This window comes from Brachyistius frenatus, unplaced genomic scaffold, assembly GCF_029030835.1.
Source record: "Brachyistius frenatus isolate BFR_SWC_R1_liver_20210118 unplaced genomic scaffold, ASM2903083v1 Contig_183, whole genome shotgun sequence".
In the NCBI taxonomy this organism is placed as follows: Eukaryota; Metazoa; Chordata; class Actinopteri; family Embiotocidae; genus Brachyistius; species Brachyistius frenatus.
In genome coordinates this window covers 271,370-286,914 of record NW_027210782.1, presented here as the reverse complement: position 1 = coordinate 286,914, position 15,545 = coordinate 271,370, and the positions used below count along the sequence as shown (strand labels likewise).

The following is a 15,545-nucleotide window of genomic DNA, read 5'->3' as shown; positions in this document are numbered from 1 at the left end:
TATCATATAGTTTTTTAGAAATATCCCTTCTCTGTTAATCATTTATGTCCTTCCTATAGCTCTTCACCAAACCCCATCCGCCTCGCAGTGGCTCTAAGAAAGAAGGGTCATCACCATCCCATCCAACCCCAATTTATTTCAAACTGGATAAACTAAAGACATCCGGGCAGCCATTCAGAGGTACACTTATATAATAGGAAATAAAAAGAGGACCTCAGACAGGATAGATGTCTTAATCTCAATTGTTTGACATTTTGGGAAGGGTTAGGGCTATGATTTTTGTCTCTTCAAATCAGATACAAAATGCGAATTAGTGAGCTTTAGAAGCTTTTTTTGTTTGGGTAAGGCCATGCTTCCAGTCTTTATTGTAAACCGAGCTTATTCGCTGCAGGCCTTCTTCATATTTAGTGCACTTGCAGCCAAATTGTCTAACTATTCCTTTAAATATTAGTTAAATTAAAACAAATCATAATACAGCCTTATAAGTGGCATATATTCCCAAACAACTGAATAAGCATTGCTATTTTCTGCTGAATATACTAAATTGAATTAATTATAGTCATCTACGTTTGGCACAATTTTGTTTTATTTCATACCATTTGATGCCAGTTATTATACACAGAATGTGCCCAGGTCTCAAGGGAATCCTTGAAACGGAGTGAGAATGTCCATAGATTAATTTACACTACAGAAGGGTGGAAGAAGCTATCCGTTAGAGCTACAATATGGAGATGACTCTTCCGCTGAGCCCTACTTAATAATCTGAATATCCCTACAGGCCCACTGAGAGAGAGGAGATGAATCTGCGAATGCTCAGGGAGAGATTCCTGCATATTACATTTCATATTAAATCTTAGATTGTCTGATCTGATCAATAAGCAGATAGAGATGAATCGGAAGGAGGAAGGCTAAGACTAATGCAGACAGAACTTCTTTCTGGGGATTTTAGAAGCAGAACTGGCAATAGGATGTAATGATTTCTGCCTGTTCCTGCATGAATAGGTCAATTAAAGGCACAATTACAGCCTCTGTCTCACCGCCGTACCCTCATATACACTCACGCATACAACGTATACTTTCCAGGATACAGGTGTCCCCCTAGGACCAGGCCTCAGCGTGTTGTAACCTGGGAATAGCTGTTTTAATTGCCCAGTTTTCTGTGGTCATTTTAATGAAATTCTTTACAAGTTTACTGAGCTGCCAAACTCTTTAATGTGATGTTCTTGAAGAGCCATTATCTTTATTTGGCCAAGCAAGTTCATTCAGGTACACAATATGCAGAATGAGGTCTTTTTTGTTTTTTTTAATGTGTATATGGTTTGACTGACAATTTAAAAGAAATTAATCTTGCTGATGACGCCTTTTTAAACCGTACTGCAGAGCTGCCGAGAGGCCCGGTGGGTCAGATACTGTGTCTGGAAAAAGAGGTGTTGGTCCTGGAGAGAAACCGGCTCCTCCTGTCGCCTCTGCTGGGCTGCTTCTTCAACTGGGGGTTCCCTGACAACAGCTGTGCCTTTGGAAACCATTCCACAGAGAAGGTATGTATGTGGGGATAGACAGTCAATGAGTTTCCTGCATAATTGTACAACCTTCCAGTTCTGTGTAGTTTCATAAATCAAATTAAAATAAAGCAAGTGCATATTATACGTGATGCATTCATTGACTATGGCCTTTTTTTCAAATGTGAGAAAAGAGTGTGAAATTAATGACTCTTCCATCATAGTGTTTGTATGTTTATTTTTAATGAGTTTATTTATTTATTTAATTGAGTTTCCATTTTAACTCAAATGAATAGAAAGTGAATTTTAACCAGTTTAATTACATATTTATGAACTCAAGACAACACACAAACTCCATTATTAGGTGAGTCAATTGATTTCTGGTTATTTAAATTGATTTAAAATGTTCTAATATTAATTGCCTCATGCACATTGTACATATCTTCTCTCTTTGTTCTCTAAGGCCTTTGGGGCATTTACATTACTCTTGTAAAAAAAATACTGCTTGTTTCTTTGAGGAACGAAATTGTGAAATAGATTTAAAGTATTAAGCAAGTATCACAATAATTTAAGACACGATTAAATTTCTCAAATTTGCTCTCACAATTTCTTAATAACTACCATCACATCATATGATCAGATGAAAGATCATAATTCATGTTTTAAATGCTGCTATTCAAACTTAAATTCAGATTTATTGAGCCCCTTTTTAACTAATACCAACACATTGTGCTGTGTTTTAATTACCCTCAGTCTGTATTCTGCATTAAGAATGCCTGATGAGGGTGATAATCACATTTTCACAGAAGCCCATCACAGATATTTTATCACTGTGTAATTATGACCGACGTACGTTATGTCCGTCTCTAGACCTTTGCGGTGTGTGAGAGTTTGTGTGACTGGGGCGAGACGCTGTGCTCTGCCTGTCCCAACCCGACAACCATCATCACTGCAGGAACCAGCACTGTAATCTGTGTGTGGGATGTAGCAGTCACCAAGGACAAACTCACTCACATGAGACTCAGACAGGTTAGTCTGTCTGCATGTTTGTTTGCTCCGGAGATTTAACATCACCATCTTTACACACTCATACTGACCCCACTCTTCTTCACAGCCGTTATACGGTCACACAGATGCAGTGACGTGCCTGGCTGTGTCTGAGGTCCACAGCATCATAGTGAGTGGTTCTCGTGACCTCACCTGTATCCTGTGGGATATGGAGGACCTGAGTTATGTCACCCAGTTAACAGGACACACAACCAGCATCTCTGTGCTGGCTATCAATGACCTCACTGTAAGTCAACTTTCCTGATCTCTACCTGTTTAATTCTCGAACTACTCACGCTCTCTTCTGTCCTTTGACATTTTTTGGGCTCACCGTCGTCATGTTGTTCCCCCTTCACTCAGTTCACAGCACGAGGAAGGGTGGACTCTCACTGTTGACAGCGTGCATATCCTCTGCGTGTGTGTGGTTTTCTTTTTTTGTGCATCTCTTTGTATATCTGTTCACACACGAGCGTCAACACTTTGTTACATTCTCTCCAAGGGTGAGATCGTGGCATGTGCGGGACCTCGACTCTACCTGTGGACCATGAAGGGCCAGCTGCTGACCTGCACTGACGCTTCCTGCGGGCCTCAGGCAGACATCCTGTGTGCCAGCTTCACACAGCGACACGAGTGGGACACCAGGAATATCATCGTCACAGGCTGTGCAGATGGCATTATACGGGTGAGTTTTTGTTTTTAGGTAATAATGACAGAAATGCCTGTCTTAAAGTCATTCGATGGTGGCTCTTTGTAGATACTAATAGATCGCTGAGAGAGTTTTTATACTGTACAATATTCAACTCTGGCAGTCATTACTTTGTTATTAGCCGCACAGGTACCAGCTTGGATGTCCATCAAGGTATTAATAACAGCATATGGGTTGTGTGTGTGTGACTGTTTTGCTTAGGATGAAAATAAGCATATGCTGCCTCTCTGCAATCAAAGCTGCAATCTCTAGATTGTGCTTCACTTGGGAGTGGGTGCCCATGCCACACGCCAACACACACACAAACACACAAATGGTATCATTACTTTATTATTACAGTGGGCGTGTGGGGTGTGTGTGTGTGTGCGCCAGCGCTTTTGTGAGTGTGTCTGTTATTATGTTGAATTATGTCTTATGATTTTGCTACTCGTTATGTGTCTCTCATACAGATATGGAGGACGGACTACACCAGAACACAATTACCTGGCCCTCCAGAAGAGCCTGTGTCCCCAGGGCAAGACCGAGCAGAGAGAGACGGTAATGTTACTGGCAGTAGAATAGGTTGTAGATGTTGTATTTACAACAACACAGATGATGAGAGAGGCTGACAGTAACAAAACTGTGAAACCAACTGAAAGGAAACCAAACAGAAAGACATGATCCCTGTTTTTAGTGTTTCAGAAAAACCCATTGCTATCTAATTAGATAAATCCTTAAGCGTGAGATGATTATTTTTAACCGCTCATCTCAGAGCTAGACAGCGTGGTTTCCAGATGAGCGCTTGTAATGCTCACCCTATCCCTCACTAGCATTAGGGCTAGCAGGAATTATGTTGTTATAAAGTTATTAAACATAGAGGCAGTAAACACTGATGAGTAATTCTGCTGACGTGTGTGTGCGTGTATAATTTAGAAAGCAATAATACCCAGATCCAATTTGGCATACGTTGGTTACAGCCTCGCGTCACCTCATAGGAGTATTATACTTTCCAATTACATTGAGACAAGTCTTTACATAACATTGAGGCATTTATATTTGAGGGATTTTTCTCCCTTTTACAGCCTGCTGTCTGTGTTAATGCACAATTAATTTTTCTTGTGAGGACCATTGGGTCAGGGTTTCAGACTGGGTGGATAACTGCCCTGTAATTCCGTAGTAAGAGGATGTTGATGTATTTCTCATGATGATTCCACAGTGATCAGCTCATGCCAGGTTAAAGGTTGGCAGAGGCGTCTGGTGTTATGTCAAGAGTTGAACATAAGTCAGACGGCGTCGCAACGTCGCTACAAAAACAATCCGGCCATCACGGCACTGGCCGTGTCCAGGTACAGTAAATATAATTCACCTGCTTACTGCAAACAGATATGGGGTTTTGATTATGTTTTTAAGTTGGGTTGTTAATTTTTATAATAGTAATATGGTAACTTCTAAAGCTAATCAAATTTAAACTGAATTCTCCCAAAGTGTGTACATTACTGCATGCTTTGCAACATAATACATTTACATTTCTCTCACCTGTGTAGGAGTCATGCTACTCTGTTGGCAGGCGATGCCTGGGGCAGAGTTTTCACCTGGACCTGTGAGTGAGAGGTGGCAGTGTTTAAGCACAGTCCAGTCACAGCCTTTGTCCTCTGAGAGAGACTCTCAGAAAATGTATCTCAGGTCTAATGCACAGCTGTCTTGTGTTTGTATTCATAAAGAACAATGTTATAATATTTGATGCATTTACGTTTCAGACTAAATAGAATATTTACCTCCTACATGAATATTTAATTATGTGTAAATACTGAATTTAATTCAATTGAAATAAAATTGCATTTGTCTAAATCCTCTACTTTGAGTCTCTGATTTAGTTTAAGACTGAAATCTGTGTTGGTAAGGATTTTATTTCATTGGGGGTTCCTGAGGGTGAAACCAGAAGGACACTGGCTAAAGTTTTCCAGAACTGCTGGATGAATTTGAAGGAGGGAAAGCACTCCTTTACAGTCATTTAAACTCTCACTGTTTTAACAGAGCTTACTAGGGGCTGCGGCAAAAGCCTGTGGTTGAACTTAGCAGCTTTAAACTGAACCTGAGAGGAATTGTATGAATGATGAAAAAGAGCTTGCATGCTCAGCCAGCACTCCCTGAGAAATACGGCTTTTTAATAGTATTATAGAGCTGCAGCTGTTTTTGTCTCAGGAACTGCTCGTCAAGCATCTACTATTATACAAAGTAAGGCATGCACACAAGTCAGCATTTTCTGCTGTGAGGGTTGTAATGCTTTGCTTCGTTAAATATTTGTGGCGTGAAGAGTACAGGATGTTTAGTTAGACGTGAATAGTTTAGTGGCCTTTACTTGGTTGTTTTTCCACAGTGTGTTTTCAGTTGTCTTTGTTGTGTGGCATTTATGAGTATTTCACTGCTTGTTTTTTGAACCATTAGCCTCCATAAGTTTACTGTGATTATGTCAAGTATGCGTGTTGTGGTGGATGTAAAATGTGTTTGGGTTTTGAGAAATTCTTTCTGCTTGTGACAGCTTTTCGTGTGTGTGAGGACAGAGATTTCTTGTTAGTCATAAAAGACCGTTTAATCTCTCACGGTCGGGCCTTGGCCACACACTACCGGTTAAATCTGACCCATCTGAGGAGAGACGGTATGAAACTTTACATCTGTAAAAATTGATCTTGATGTTGCTGAGGAAAAATATGATACTGACTCTTACATCAGTGCACATACTGTATATTCCAATAAATAAGCAGCCACGTTAGACTGTCGAGATTTTGCAGGCTTGTTTGCTTTGTGTCTCCCGCTTGCTCTCTCATGCACATGCACCACTCCTCTCTATCATAAAGGAAGAGGTCTCTCTCTTTAACCTTTGTGTGTGTGGCTAATTGTGCAAAGTGGAGTAGCTTAATAGAGTGGAAAATAGTCCTCATAATTTTCCCAGAGAGCGAGCAATGACCTTCTCTAAAGACAACGGCCAACTCCATTCTCTCTACACCGTTGGTTTTATGATATGAAATGTCAAACCATTGGGTTCCTCAGAATAATTAAATCAAATAAATTATTGCACCTAGGCAGAACCATCTTGTAGCCTAACCCAATTATAATGCACTGTAAAGCTAATTATTAACCATGATTACAATTAGTCTAATTTGAATAAATGTAGTCATTAGCGGGTTCATCCTAGTCAGTGAGTATGAACTGTGGGGGATGAGGGTCTCTCTCTCTCGGTCTCTCCCACTCTCCAGGAGAAGAGTGTGGCTCATTCTCTTTCTTCAGGCACTTCCATTTTTCACACACTGACCTTCAGAAAATGGCCCACACCTTCACCTTTCCTGGGTGTAATGTCTGCTGCTTCTAGGATTTATATTTGCTGTTTATGCCTGTGCCTCGCTGATCACACTTTGAAATCAGAAGCAGAAGACTCTTTGTGCTCTTTCTGTCCCCTCTGGTGGGTTTTTCTTTGAGAATTAAAATGAAAATATTTGGAAAATGTGTGTTAACTTTCTAGCTCGGGAGTTAGATGAAAAGATTGATACCACTCTCCAGTATGAATGGTTTTGATCTTCTCATTTAACTCTCTGCCAAAGAACGATGAAGCAAACTTCCCAGAATGTGAAGCTCTTAGCTTTGACAGACTATCGAACGCATTAATTTTTCATTCGTTAGTCTGTGCCGTTGTGTATATCAAACACTGGATGCACTGAAGCAGTTTGTAATATTGTATTTTTGCCTTCTTTTGTGTATAAAACACACCCTGTTTGTTAACTAGGCAAATTACAGACAAATCATACAAAGTGGAATCCAATCCAATTTAAACTATAATAATTAAAAACTGTATTTATATGAATGAAAGACTGCACCCTTTGAATGTCAGACCCCAGCATATTTATTGATATGATGTATTAGAACTGTAATTATAAATGCGCTTATAAAGCTGAGTGTTACAGTGCCGTATGACGCTGCAATAAGAGAGTCTGGACAACAGTTCCTTTCCACACAGTCTCCTGAGTTTATACAGAACAGTTAACGGTAAGATCAGTCTCTAAACATCTGGCTCGCAGGCCAGTGATGCCAACAAACAAAACAACAGAATTATAAGACCCAAAAACTGCTGCTCTGGTATGGGACTGCACAGAGAAAACACAAAGCCCCCATTTACCAACAGATGTGGCATAGTTTCATCCAAAACAACCCAATGATAAATGCCATACTGATAGCTCATAAATATTGTCCTTTGAAAGCCACTCAGTTCAGTTCGCAGAGCTGAATCTCTGCCCTCACCAGGAGGTACCAAGCTGCCATGTTTACAGCCATTTCTCCTGGAAGAGGATCTGAGCATACACAGTGTCGGGGCTGGAAGGTTCGGGGTCAGGGATGGAGGAGGCTGGGGGCTCCAGTCTCGGTCTGACCAGCTCCAGCTCTGCATATGTCAGGCTATCTTCATGTGATACTCGAGGCTGGAGGAGGGAGAGAACGGGTTAGAGGAATTGAGCAGGAAGATAAAGCTAAAGAGGAAAGTATTGCACAGATTTTACTACAGAAAAAAAGGTGCATGTTAGGATGTATCTTCTCTGCATTTAATCTTTGTCACTGAATAGTGTTTCTAATTTCTGTGGTAAACATCTCTTCAGTCCCTCATCTGCAGAAACTATTTGTTTACAGGCTTCATAGGACCTCTTGGAACATTTAGTTTGCTTGAAAAACATTTGGTACAATAAGAGTCCTATCCAACATCCTGAGATCCTCCTTGTTACACTAATCCAATCAGTATGTTTCGTGCAAACGAAAAGCTCACATCTCCAGACCTTCATTTCACTACAGAGGCACATGTACTGAAATACTGATGATCCTTAGTTTGAGTAGTTTTCTTCAGTACATACTTGTTTGACACTTTTATTGTGGATATAAAACCAATGAAGCACTCTAAATAAATAATTGTGTTTCAGAAGCAATAAAGCTAAATAGAATTATCAAGCTCATAACTGAATGAAGAGACGGCAATAAACTCCTGTAGACAATCATGCAGTCGTGAAACAAATTCCCAGTTGTATGTATCTCAATAACAACTCGTGGAGAAAAAACAGCCTTCCCAAACATTAATAAATACATTATAAACATTTTAAGTGCCTATGTTTCATTAAATGAGTTTTATGTTAGTAGTGGATGTGGGTCTTGTGATTGGTTGATAGATGAGAATGAGGAAACTTACAGTGGCAGATCTCTTTGACCTTCTGGGCTTCTGAGGTCTCTTTGCAGCGACGGGCGCTGAAAAACAGAGACTACCTTAATTGACACAGAACAGCAGCCAGGAGGAATCAACTCGTAACTTTGTGGTTGAAGGTAAAATTGTCCTTCACAACCACTTTATATTAAACCTAATCAAGGTGTTGTTTAGAACAGAAATAAGAGCTGAGCGTTGATTTTACCTCTGACAACTCACTCAGACTGTTTTCTGCTTGTCTCACTCTCTGAAACTCTTCTGTTTTTGTCACAGATGTTGAGTTATGCTGATATAATTTTCTGCTTTTGTACTTGCTAATCATTTACTGTTCTTCAACCCCAAAATCCTTTTCTTGGGGCTGGGGCCTCTCTCAGCCCGCTGTGACTAATAACTTCAGAAAGACGAGGAGTGGGAATTGATCCAGGCTGCACCATGCTTTGAAGTGACCTTAATAACTGTGGAGCAGCTGTGTCCCCATTGACCAAAGGATAAGACTATAAACATATTTGGGATGTTCAAAAGCAAAATTAAGATTCAGGCTGTGTTTTTTATGAAATACTGCACACTTTGCAGGCCTATAAAATCCTTACAATTAAACCATCTGGGAAGGAAAAAGTACTCTAAGGTTCTATTAACTTGTCCACACTGAGCCATAGTCTGTCATGTGAGGTCTGCAAGACAAATAGGTCACATGCAGCTCTCAGGTCACTTTACCTTTGGCTGGTATGTGCAGCAGGGTCTCTTCAGGTAGTTTAGGTGGTGTTACCGTTGCTCTCCTGTCAGTTTTCTGTCTTGTGTCTTTCCTTTGTTCTCTCGGGGAGGAACTGGAGCAACTGCTGGAGCTGGTTACTGTCTCTCCTGAGCTACATGGAGTAGATAAGTGATAACATTTTATGAGGATCCAAGTAAGTATTATTAAACATTTACCACTATAGATTTATCTATTATGTTTTCCTTTTTGTTTTAAAGCCAAAAATATTTAAATGTTTTTTTAATGCAGAAATATTGGAGTGTAAAAGTAAAAAAACAAACAGGTAGTCTCTTTCAATAGACTGCCTATTGATTATTTTTGCAGTCTATCAATAAATAGTTTTATGAATTAAAATGTTTAAAATTATAAAAGCCAAAAGTGATGTGGTCTAACAGCTTGCTTTTTAATAGCCAGAAATCCAGAGCCAGAGGTATTAAAATGGAAATGACATGAAACAGAAAAATGAAAAATTCCCACATTTAAGGGGCAATAATTGGCAAATATTGAGCAATTTTGCTCTGTAGGTTGGTGGTTAATCATTATTATTTGTTTTATGACTCTATAAGAACAACATACTCGTACCTGCTTTCTGGACATTTGACTAATAGGTAACTGGCTGTGGAGAAAGTAACAGAAAAGAAAACATGTTAACAGGTTTGTTTTTAATAGGAAAACTGAAACATAAAGTTATAAATGTGAAGTTATAGAGACAAAGGACGATTTCACCTTTGAGCCTGTGTCTTCTGTGGAAATACTGACAGGTTAGAACGAGAGAGAACAGGAAGATGGAGAGCAGGCCCAGTGAGCAGATCAGCACAGCACAGAGATACACATCTAAACACAGAAACATAAAAAAGAATCAGATTAGTGGCATTATCAAAATAACACGTGGATAATAAGTGATACAGAGGTGAGGAGATAAAAAGGGTACCTGCAAATAAAAGCCACAGTCCTTCACTGCTGCCATCCTTGGGGGTAAAGTGCACTGGAGGAACAAATGTCAAACAAAAAAGTCAGCAAAAACAGTACGTAAACGATAGAAAACTAGTGCCCAGACTAGAATCCTGACCCAATCCAGCAGACGGCCTCAATGGTTTCCAGAAATACCCAAACGAAGGGAGAGTCTACTGCAGCATCAGCCAAACCCACCACACACACACACACACACACACACACACACACACACACACACACACACACACACACACACACACACACACACACACACACACACACACACACACACACACACACAGACACACACATGCACAGACACACACACGCACAGACACACAGCCCCGGCTGTATTGCTGTTCTTGGACAGTGTTCGGGGGGTTCCCCGTTCCACTGCATATTAACTTCCTTTTGTTGGTCACTTCGCACTGTAGTTTTCTTTGTGTCCTTATGAGCGAGAAAAAGAACACAAATAAGGAAGTTGTGGTGGCTTGTGATTAGGTCAGGGGTATTTAGCGAGAGGTTAAGGAGAGTGAACTGAGGCTATGTACATAAATTACTTTGTCTCTGCTCCCCATAATGAGATTTTAATATGTCTTTTATACACAGGTTGATACATATTAATAAGAAATGATAACTGTAATTGACTTCTAGCCTGTTTGCAGAACGCTGAACGGCCGGCAAAATTGTGAAACGTGTCATGGCTGTTCTGTCTGAGTATCACATGAGTAATGTGGGATGCAGTAGGTGAAAACTGACTTTAGTGTTATACGAAAACATTAAAAACTATATAAAAATATTACAACTGTCTTGTGTATCAGTGCTGTATTTACACGTAATTTAAAAAACCAACACACAACATGCACCCAAGTCCAAGAAACAAGCCACAATGTCAAAGGCACTAGAGGCCTGCTAAACTATCTTTAGCATAAATATTGAAGATAATTGGCAAATGTAGGGCCAATCTATCATGCTTTTTTTTTTTTAGGCCGCACTTAATTGTATGCCATTTTGTCCACCCACTGTTTACCACAACATAAAAAATAATGACAACCCAAGATAAAGGCTTGTAGAGTAGGCAGTCTGTAGCACCCTCACTCCTCTGACGAGACAACAGCTACATTTAGCAGGCATCTCTTACCAGCGTGAGCAGTTAACATGTAGGCTAATGCAAGTAAACCACACATCTGACCACACTCACACTGTGGTTAACCACAAGCTAAACCCCACATCTGATCAGTGCAAGCAGCCTGAGGTCAACAGGTTGGCTGTCAGGGACAAATTAAATGTACACAATTGTCGACAAATGTGTCCACATATTACCAACAATATACCAACAATGATGTTTACGCCTAAAGAAATATCTACTGCAGAACATATTCAGGTATAGGCATGTCTGTTTTCCCCCTGCTGTGAAGACGGGTCGTGGAAAAATGAACCATCCGCTAAAACTGCAGCGTTGTAAACCTGAAGCCAGAGAGCTTCAGAGAGTTTGTCTAATAAGATTAATTTTAACAACACAGATCCACTCAGTTTTACCAGGAGAAAATCTCAACCTTTAGGTTTTAAGTTCTGAAGTTGGACTTTAGAGATGTGGGAGAGGACAAACCGTCTCTCTTTTATGCAAAATCTTTTGAATAATAGTTGTCCATTGACCTCAGCAGGGTGTAGCCTTTGCTTTAAGATCAGCAGACTGAAATCTGCAGACTGAGGGGTTCCCTAGATTACCATTTTTTTGTCCTTCTTTGTTTACCCATATAATGTCAGCTCTTGTGTTTCTGGTTCTGTGGTCAATGCATGTCGGAGATGCCTGAGGTTGCGTAGCTTCCTTCGTGGGCCCTGAATATAGGGCAGGGCGTTGTCAGATGGCTCTGTCTGACTTAAACCTCTGTGCTTTTTTTAGCTTAAAACTAGGGAAAGGTAAACTGTGCAACATGAGTCACATGTAGCCACACCAAAGCACGGTATGGCAGCAGAATAAATCTATCCAGTCCATCCCACCAAAGGATGCACTGGATCATACTGATATAAAGAAAAATGTATTACTGCATGTGATTTCAATTAGTTCTTAACCACATTTTCTTCAGTTTGTTTATTGTTGATTTCTTTGGTGCAAACTATATACGTTGAATTCTCCAGTCGATTTTCTCCTGAGGCTTGCAATAAAAGTAAACCCAGAATGCTAACGTCATGTATTTCAGAGTTTTTGAACGTTGCCAGCTCAGCAACCCTCCACCTCTTACTCTCGTACACAGAGAGCAATATTGTTGAGTGTGGTTTGGCTGTGTGAGCTCATTGTTTTGAGATGGAAATGCCAGAGGATTGGGGTCACACTCAAACACATAGGTACTACTTACTACAAATAGAGTCAGAGAATACATGCTACATATTTCTATTTGATCCATGTTCTTGAGTAAAATCAGTTGCTCTTCCTTTCTTTGGTTGTTGGATAAGATGGGCGGCATACCTCAGTTAAACGTAAGTAGCTGTAAGGGAATTCTTTGGAAAGGACTATTCCATGGTAAAAATGTTCAGGGTAATTAAACCAGAAATACCTTTTGTTTTTGACCCTTAACTTTTAGTGGCTGGTGTTGTAGGAAAGTATAAACAGTAGACAAGTAGGCTTTCATCACTTCCTGTTAAAGATCACAGTTTTGCTGTTTCACCAGGTGGACATGATGAATAGATTCCTTACTCATCTCGTTAAAATAATGCCCCAATTCTGTTAGAAATAGTTCAATAGTTTCACTCTGCCTGATGCATTTTTAGTTTGGCCTCATTCATGGGACACTTACCTTTAACATCTTGGCAAAGGGAGAACAGGCTGAGAGGATAGGGTTGAGAATGGGTCTTAAACCCATCAGCCAAATGGAGCCCTGAGTCTTTCCACAGACAAATGTTTTCATGGAGAACAGAGGGAGATAAAAGTACACCTTGTTACCTGTCAGCTGTGTGGTGCTGGTTCCATTGGAGGATGCTCTCCATGTGTTTCTGTGTTTGCGGATCTCCTGAACTTTACAGGTGTAAAAACCCTGATCCATCCCAGTCACACTGAGAATCCGCAGCCGGTACTCCTCTCCTTCCGTTTCCTCGTGCAGATGAAACTTTGGCTGGGGGAAACGACTGGTGTAGTTCCCGTATATCTTCATTTTCTTTATGCCCATCTTCACAATCAGAAACTGAGAGGGCTCGAGTGCAGGGGGGAGGGGGAGGGAGGTGGCACAGGAGTGGGAGCAGTAAGTGGAGAGAAGAACCAGCGAAGAATGAGGACACTGCTGCTCCTCTTCCTCTGAGATACCAAACAGGACAGTGTCAGGTTCTCTTTCTCTGTTACTAAGACAACGGGCCCCGGGGTGACTGTCACATTCAGGGCCTCCGCTGACAAAAAAAAACACAAACAGTACAGGTTAAACATACAGCTGTCTTTTTTTAATGTACATTTTTAAATATACTTTTTTAGTTTTGCATACACGCTTTAATTAAAAAAAAAAAATCACTTTTCAATGTGTGCTTCCTCCCTCTGTTGTGCATTGATATATATCCATACATTGTTTATGACAGAATAAATTCAAATCAAACTATAAAACATATTCTTTGCCAAACATAAGTACTTACAGAATGCAATAATCTATTAGATTGTGTGACTCCTCCCTGCTTTTAAAATGAACTAATTACCAATAGTTGGTAATGTGCCCCACATGGAAAAGTCTGAGTTCATTTTTACAAGATGTTTGATTTCCTGCCAGTTAAACATAATTGTAGCATTTAGACAAAGTACGTTTTTCTGCACACCCGCAGTGGCTTGTTGGATTTATGCTGACAGAGCTCAAACTGGTTCTACTTTTATGTGTCATTCCATCACTGGATGGGAATTCAGTCTGTAACAGGAAAGCACTAACAGTGTAAAAACTTTGAGCCCCTATTTTACTTCCCTTGATACTCGGGTTATATTTTGATGCCAGCTGGGTCCCGTCTCTCTAGAAGAGACAGAGAGTCTGGACACAATATGTGTGATCAGACAGGCAACGAAGAAGCTACAGGTGGGAAACATTCATCCTCAGTACAGTAAGATAACAGGGACCATCTGGTCTCCCATGCTGCCTTGCTGTTCTTTCGCTGTTGTTGTGTTAGTTGGGGAATCTCCCTTGGGGTCTTCTAGATTTGTCCTATAATCTTCAAGTGACAGCAAAAGTGACTTGAACCAACCAAAATACATAACTGAATATTACAAAAAGATTACAGGGCAGAACATACAAGTTGTATGCCTGCTTTATGGCAGTTTTATAGGATGTACACAATGTTTTTCTCTGATCACAGAGAACAAACTTGCTTAACTCCACAACTGGTTTGATTTTTAACAAAGCCAAGTTTGCAAGAGACTTTTTGACAATAGTAAAAAAAGATTTGCAAATTTTGATTGTTTTAGAAACGATGATTGTTGGTTGGTGATCGTTCTTGTATGTTTGATGCTATTTTCATACCAAAGTTCCATAATATACTAAAACTACAGGATCACAGTGGCATATAGGTGGTAGATCAAGTTCCTACTCTCCACACAAATTTTCTTTCTTTCTTGCTGACTTGCTAACTTTCTTAGTGGTTTGTATTGCTGTAAATAAGGTAAACTTACCTGTGACCAGAGCCTTAGTCAGGACAAGGATCACTATAGAGAAGTACATTTTCCACAGTCAGCGAATCCATAAACCCAGACAACTGCACAGCACTTACACAAGCAGCTACATTCAAAACAGAGCCCGACTGCACAACCCACCAGAGCCCTTACCCCCCATTAACTCTTCTCCTCTTTCTCCTCTTTTCTGTGTAATATGAAACAGTAAAGGCTCTGTTCCCACTTAGAAACTCCCACTCTCTCCCAGTACTCTCCCTCTCACTCTCCCTCTGATTGTCTCTCCCTCTCTCTCTCTTTTTCTCTGTGTGTCCTGCAAAATGTAGGAAATGTCATTTCCTGTTTCTGTGAGTGAGCCTTGGACCATGTCCCAAACACCCAGAAATCTAGAGTGATGGTCAAGTCTCATGGTTTGCGTGTGTGCATGCAACTGTCACATTGTGTGCAATTTTGAGAGGCAAACACAATAAAATGCTAAACATGCATTTCCATCACCCAAGTTACTCTCAGAGTGTAGGGATAATGCACCTCTTGCATATCCCAGTAAAGCTTACAAAAAGCATATGCTGATACATGTTTATCCTATGTATTTTTGTGACTGAATGCGTGTGTGTGTGTGTGTGTGTGTGTGTGTGTGTGTGTGTGTGTGTGTGTGTGTGTGTGTGTGTGTGTGTGTGTGTGTGTGTGTGTGTGTGTGTGTGCGCGCGCGCGCTGGGACCTCTCCCTGTCTAGCTGCTGGACAGAGTGGCATT

The 15,545-nt window shown here is 40.4% G+C and overlaps 2 protein-coding genes across 2 annotated transcripts in view; one reads left to right on the top strand and one right to left on the bottom strand.

Moving 5' to 3' along the window:
• The window catches only part of wdfy4 (WDFY family member 4), a 38,803-nt gene extending 33,730 nt beyond the window's left edge, over nt 1–5,073 (top strand). The window contains exons 57-64 of the mRNA XM_069717879.1: nt 60–180; nt 1,381–1,538; nt 2,370–2,528; nt 2,614–2,793; nt 3,046–3,228; nt 3,702–3,789; nt 4,448–4,577; nt 4,776–5,073. Of these exons, the coding sequence (XP_069573980.1) occupies nt 60–180; nt 1,381–1,538; nt 2,370–2,528; nt 2,614–2,793; nt 3,046–3,228; nt 3,702–3,789; nt 4,448–4,577; nt 4,776–4,839 (1,083 nt within the window). The 3' untranslated portion in view covers nt 4,840–5,073. The remainder of the gene's footprint in view (nt 1–59; nt 181–1,380; nt 1,539–2,369; nt 2,529–2,613; nt 2,794–3,045; nt 3,229–3,701; nt 3,790–4,447; nt 4,578–4,775) is intronic.
• A 2,152-nt stretch (nt 5,074–7,225) lies between these two features.
• On the bottom strand, nt 7,226–15,402 carry vstm4a (V-set and transmembrane domain containing 4a). Its single transcript, XM_069717896.1, is given in 9 exon segments — nt 7,226–7,697; nt 8,450–8,505; nt 9,176–9,324; nt 9,795–9,828; nt 9,939–10,046; nt 10,144–10,197; nt 13,108–13,363; nt 13,366–13,544; nt 14,797–15,402. Coding segments are annotated over 9 exon segments (1,038 nt in total). The 5' UTR covers nt 14,846–15,402; the 3' UTR covers nt 7,226–7,544.
• Between the last annotated feature and the right edge of the window lie 143 nt (nt 15,403–15,545).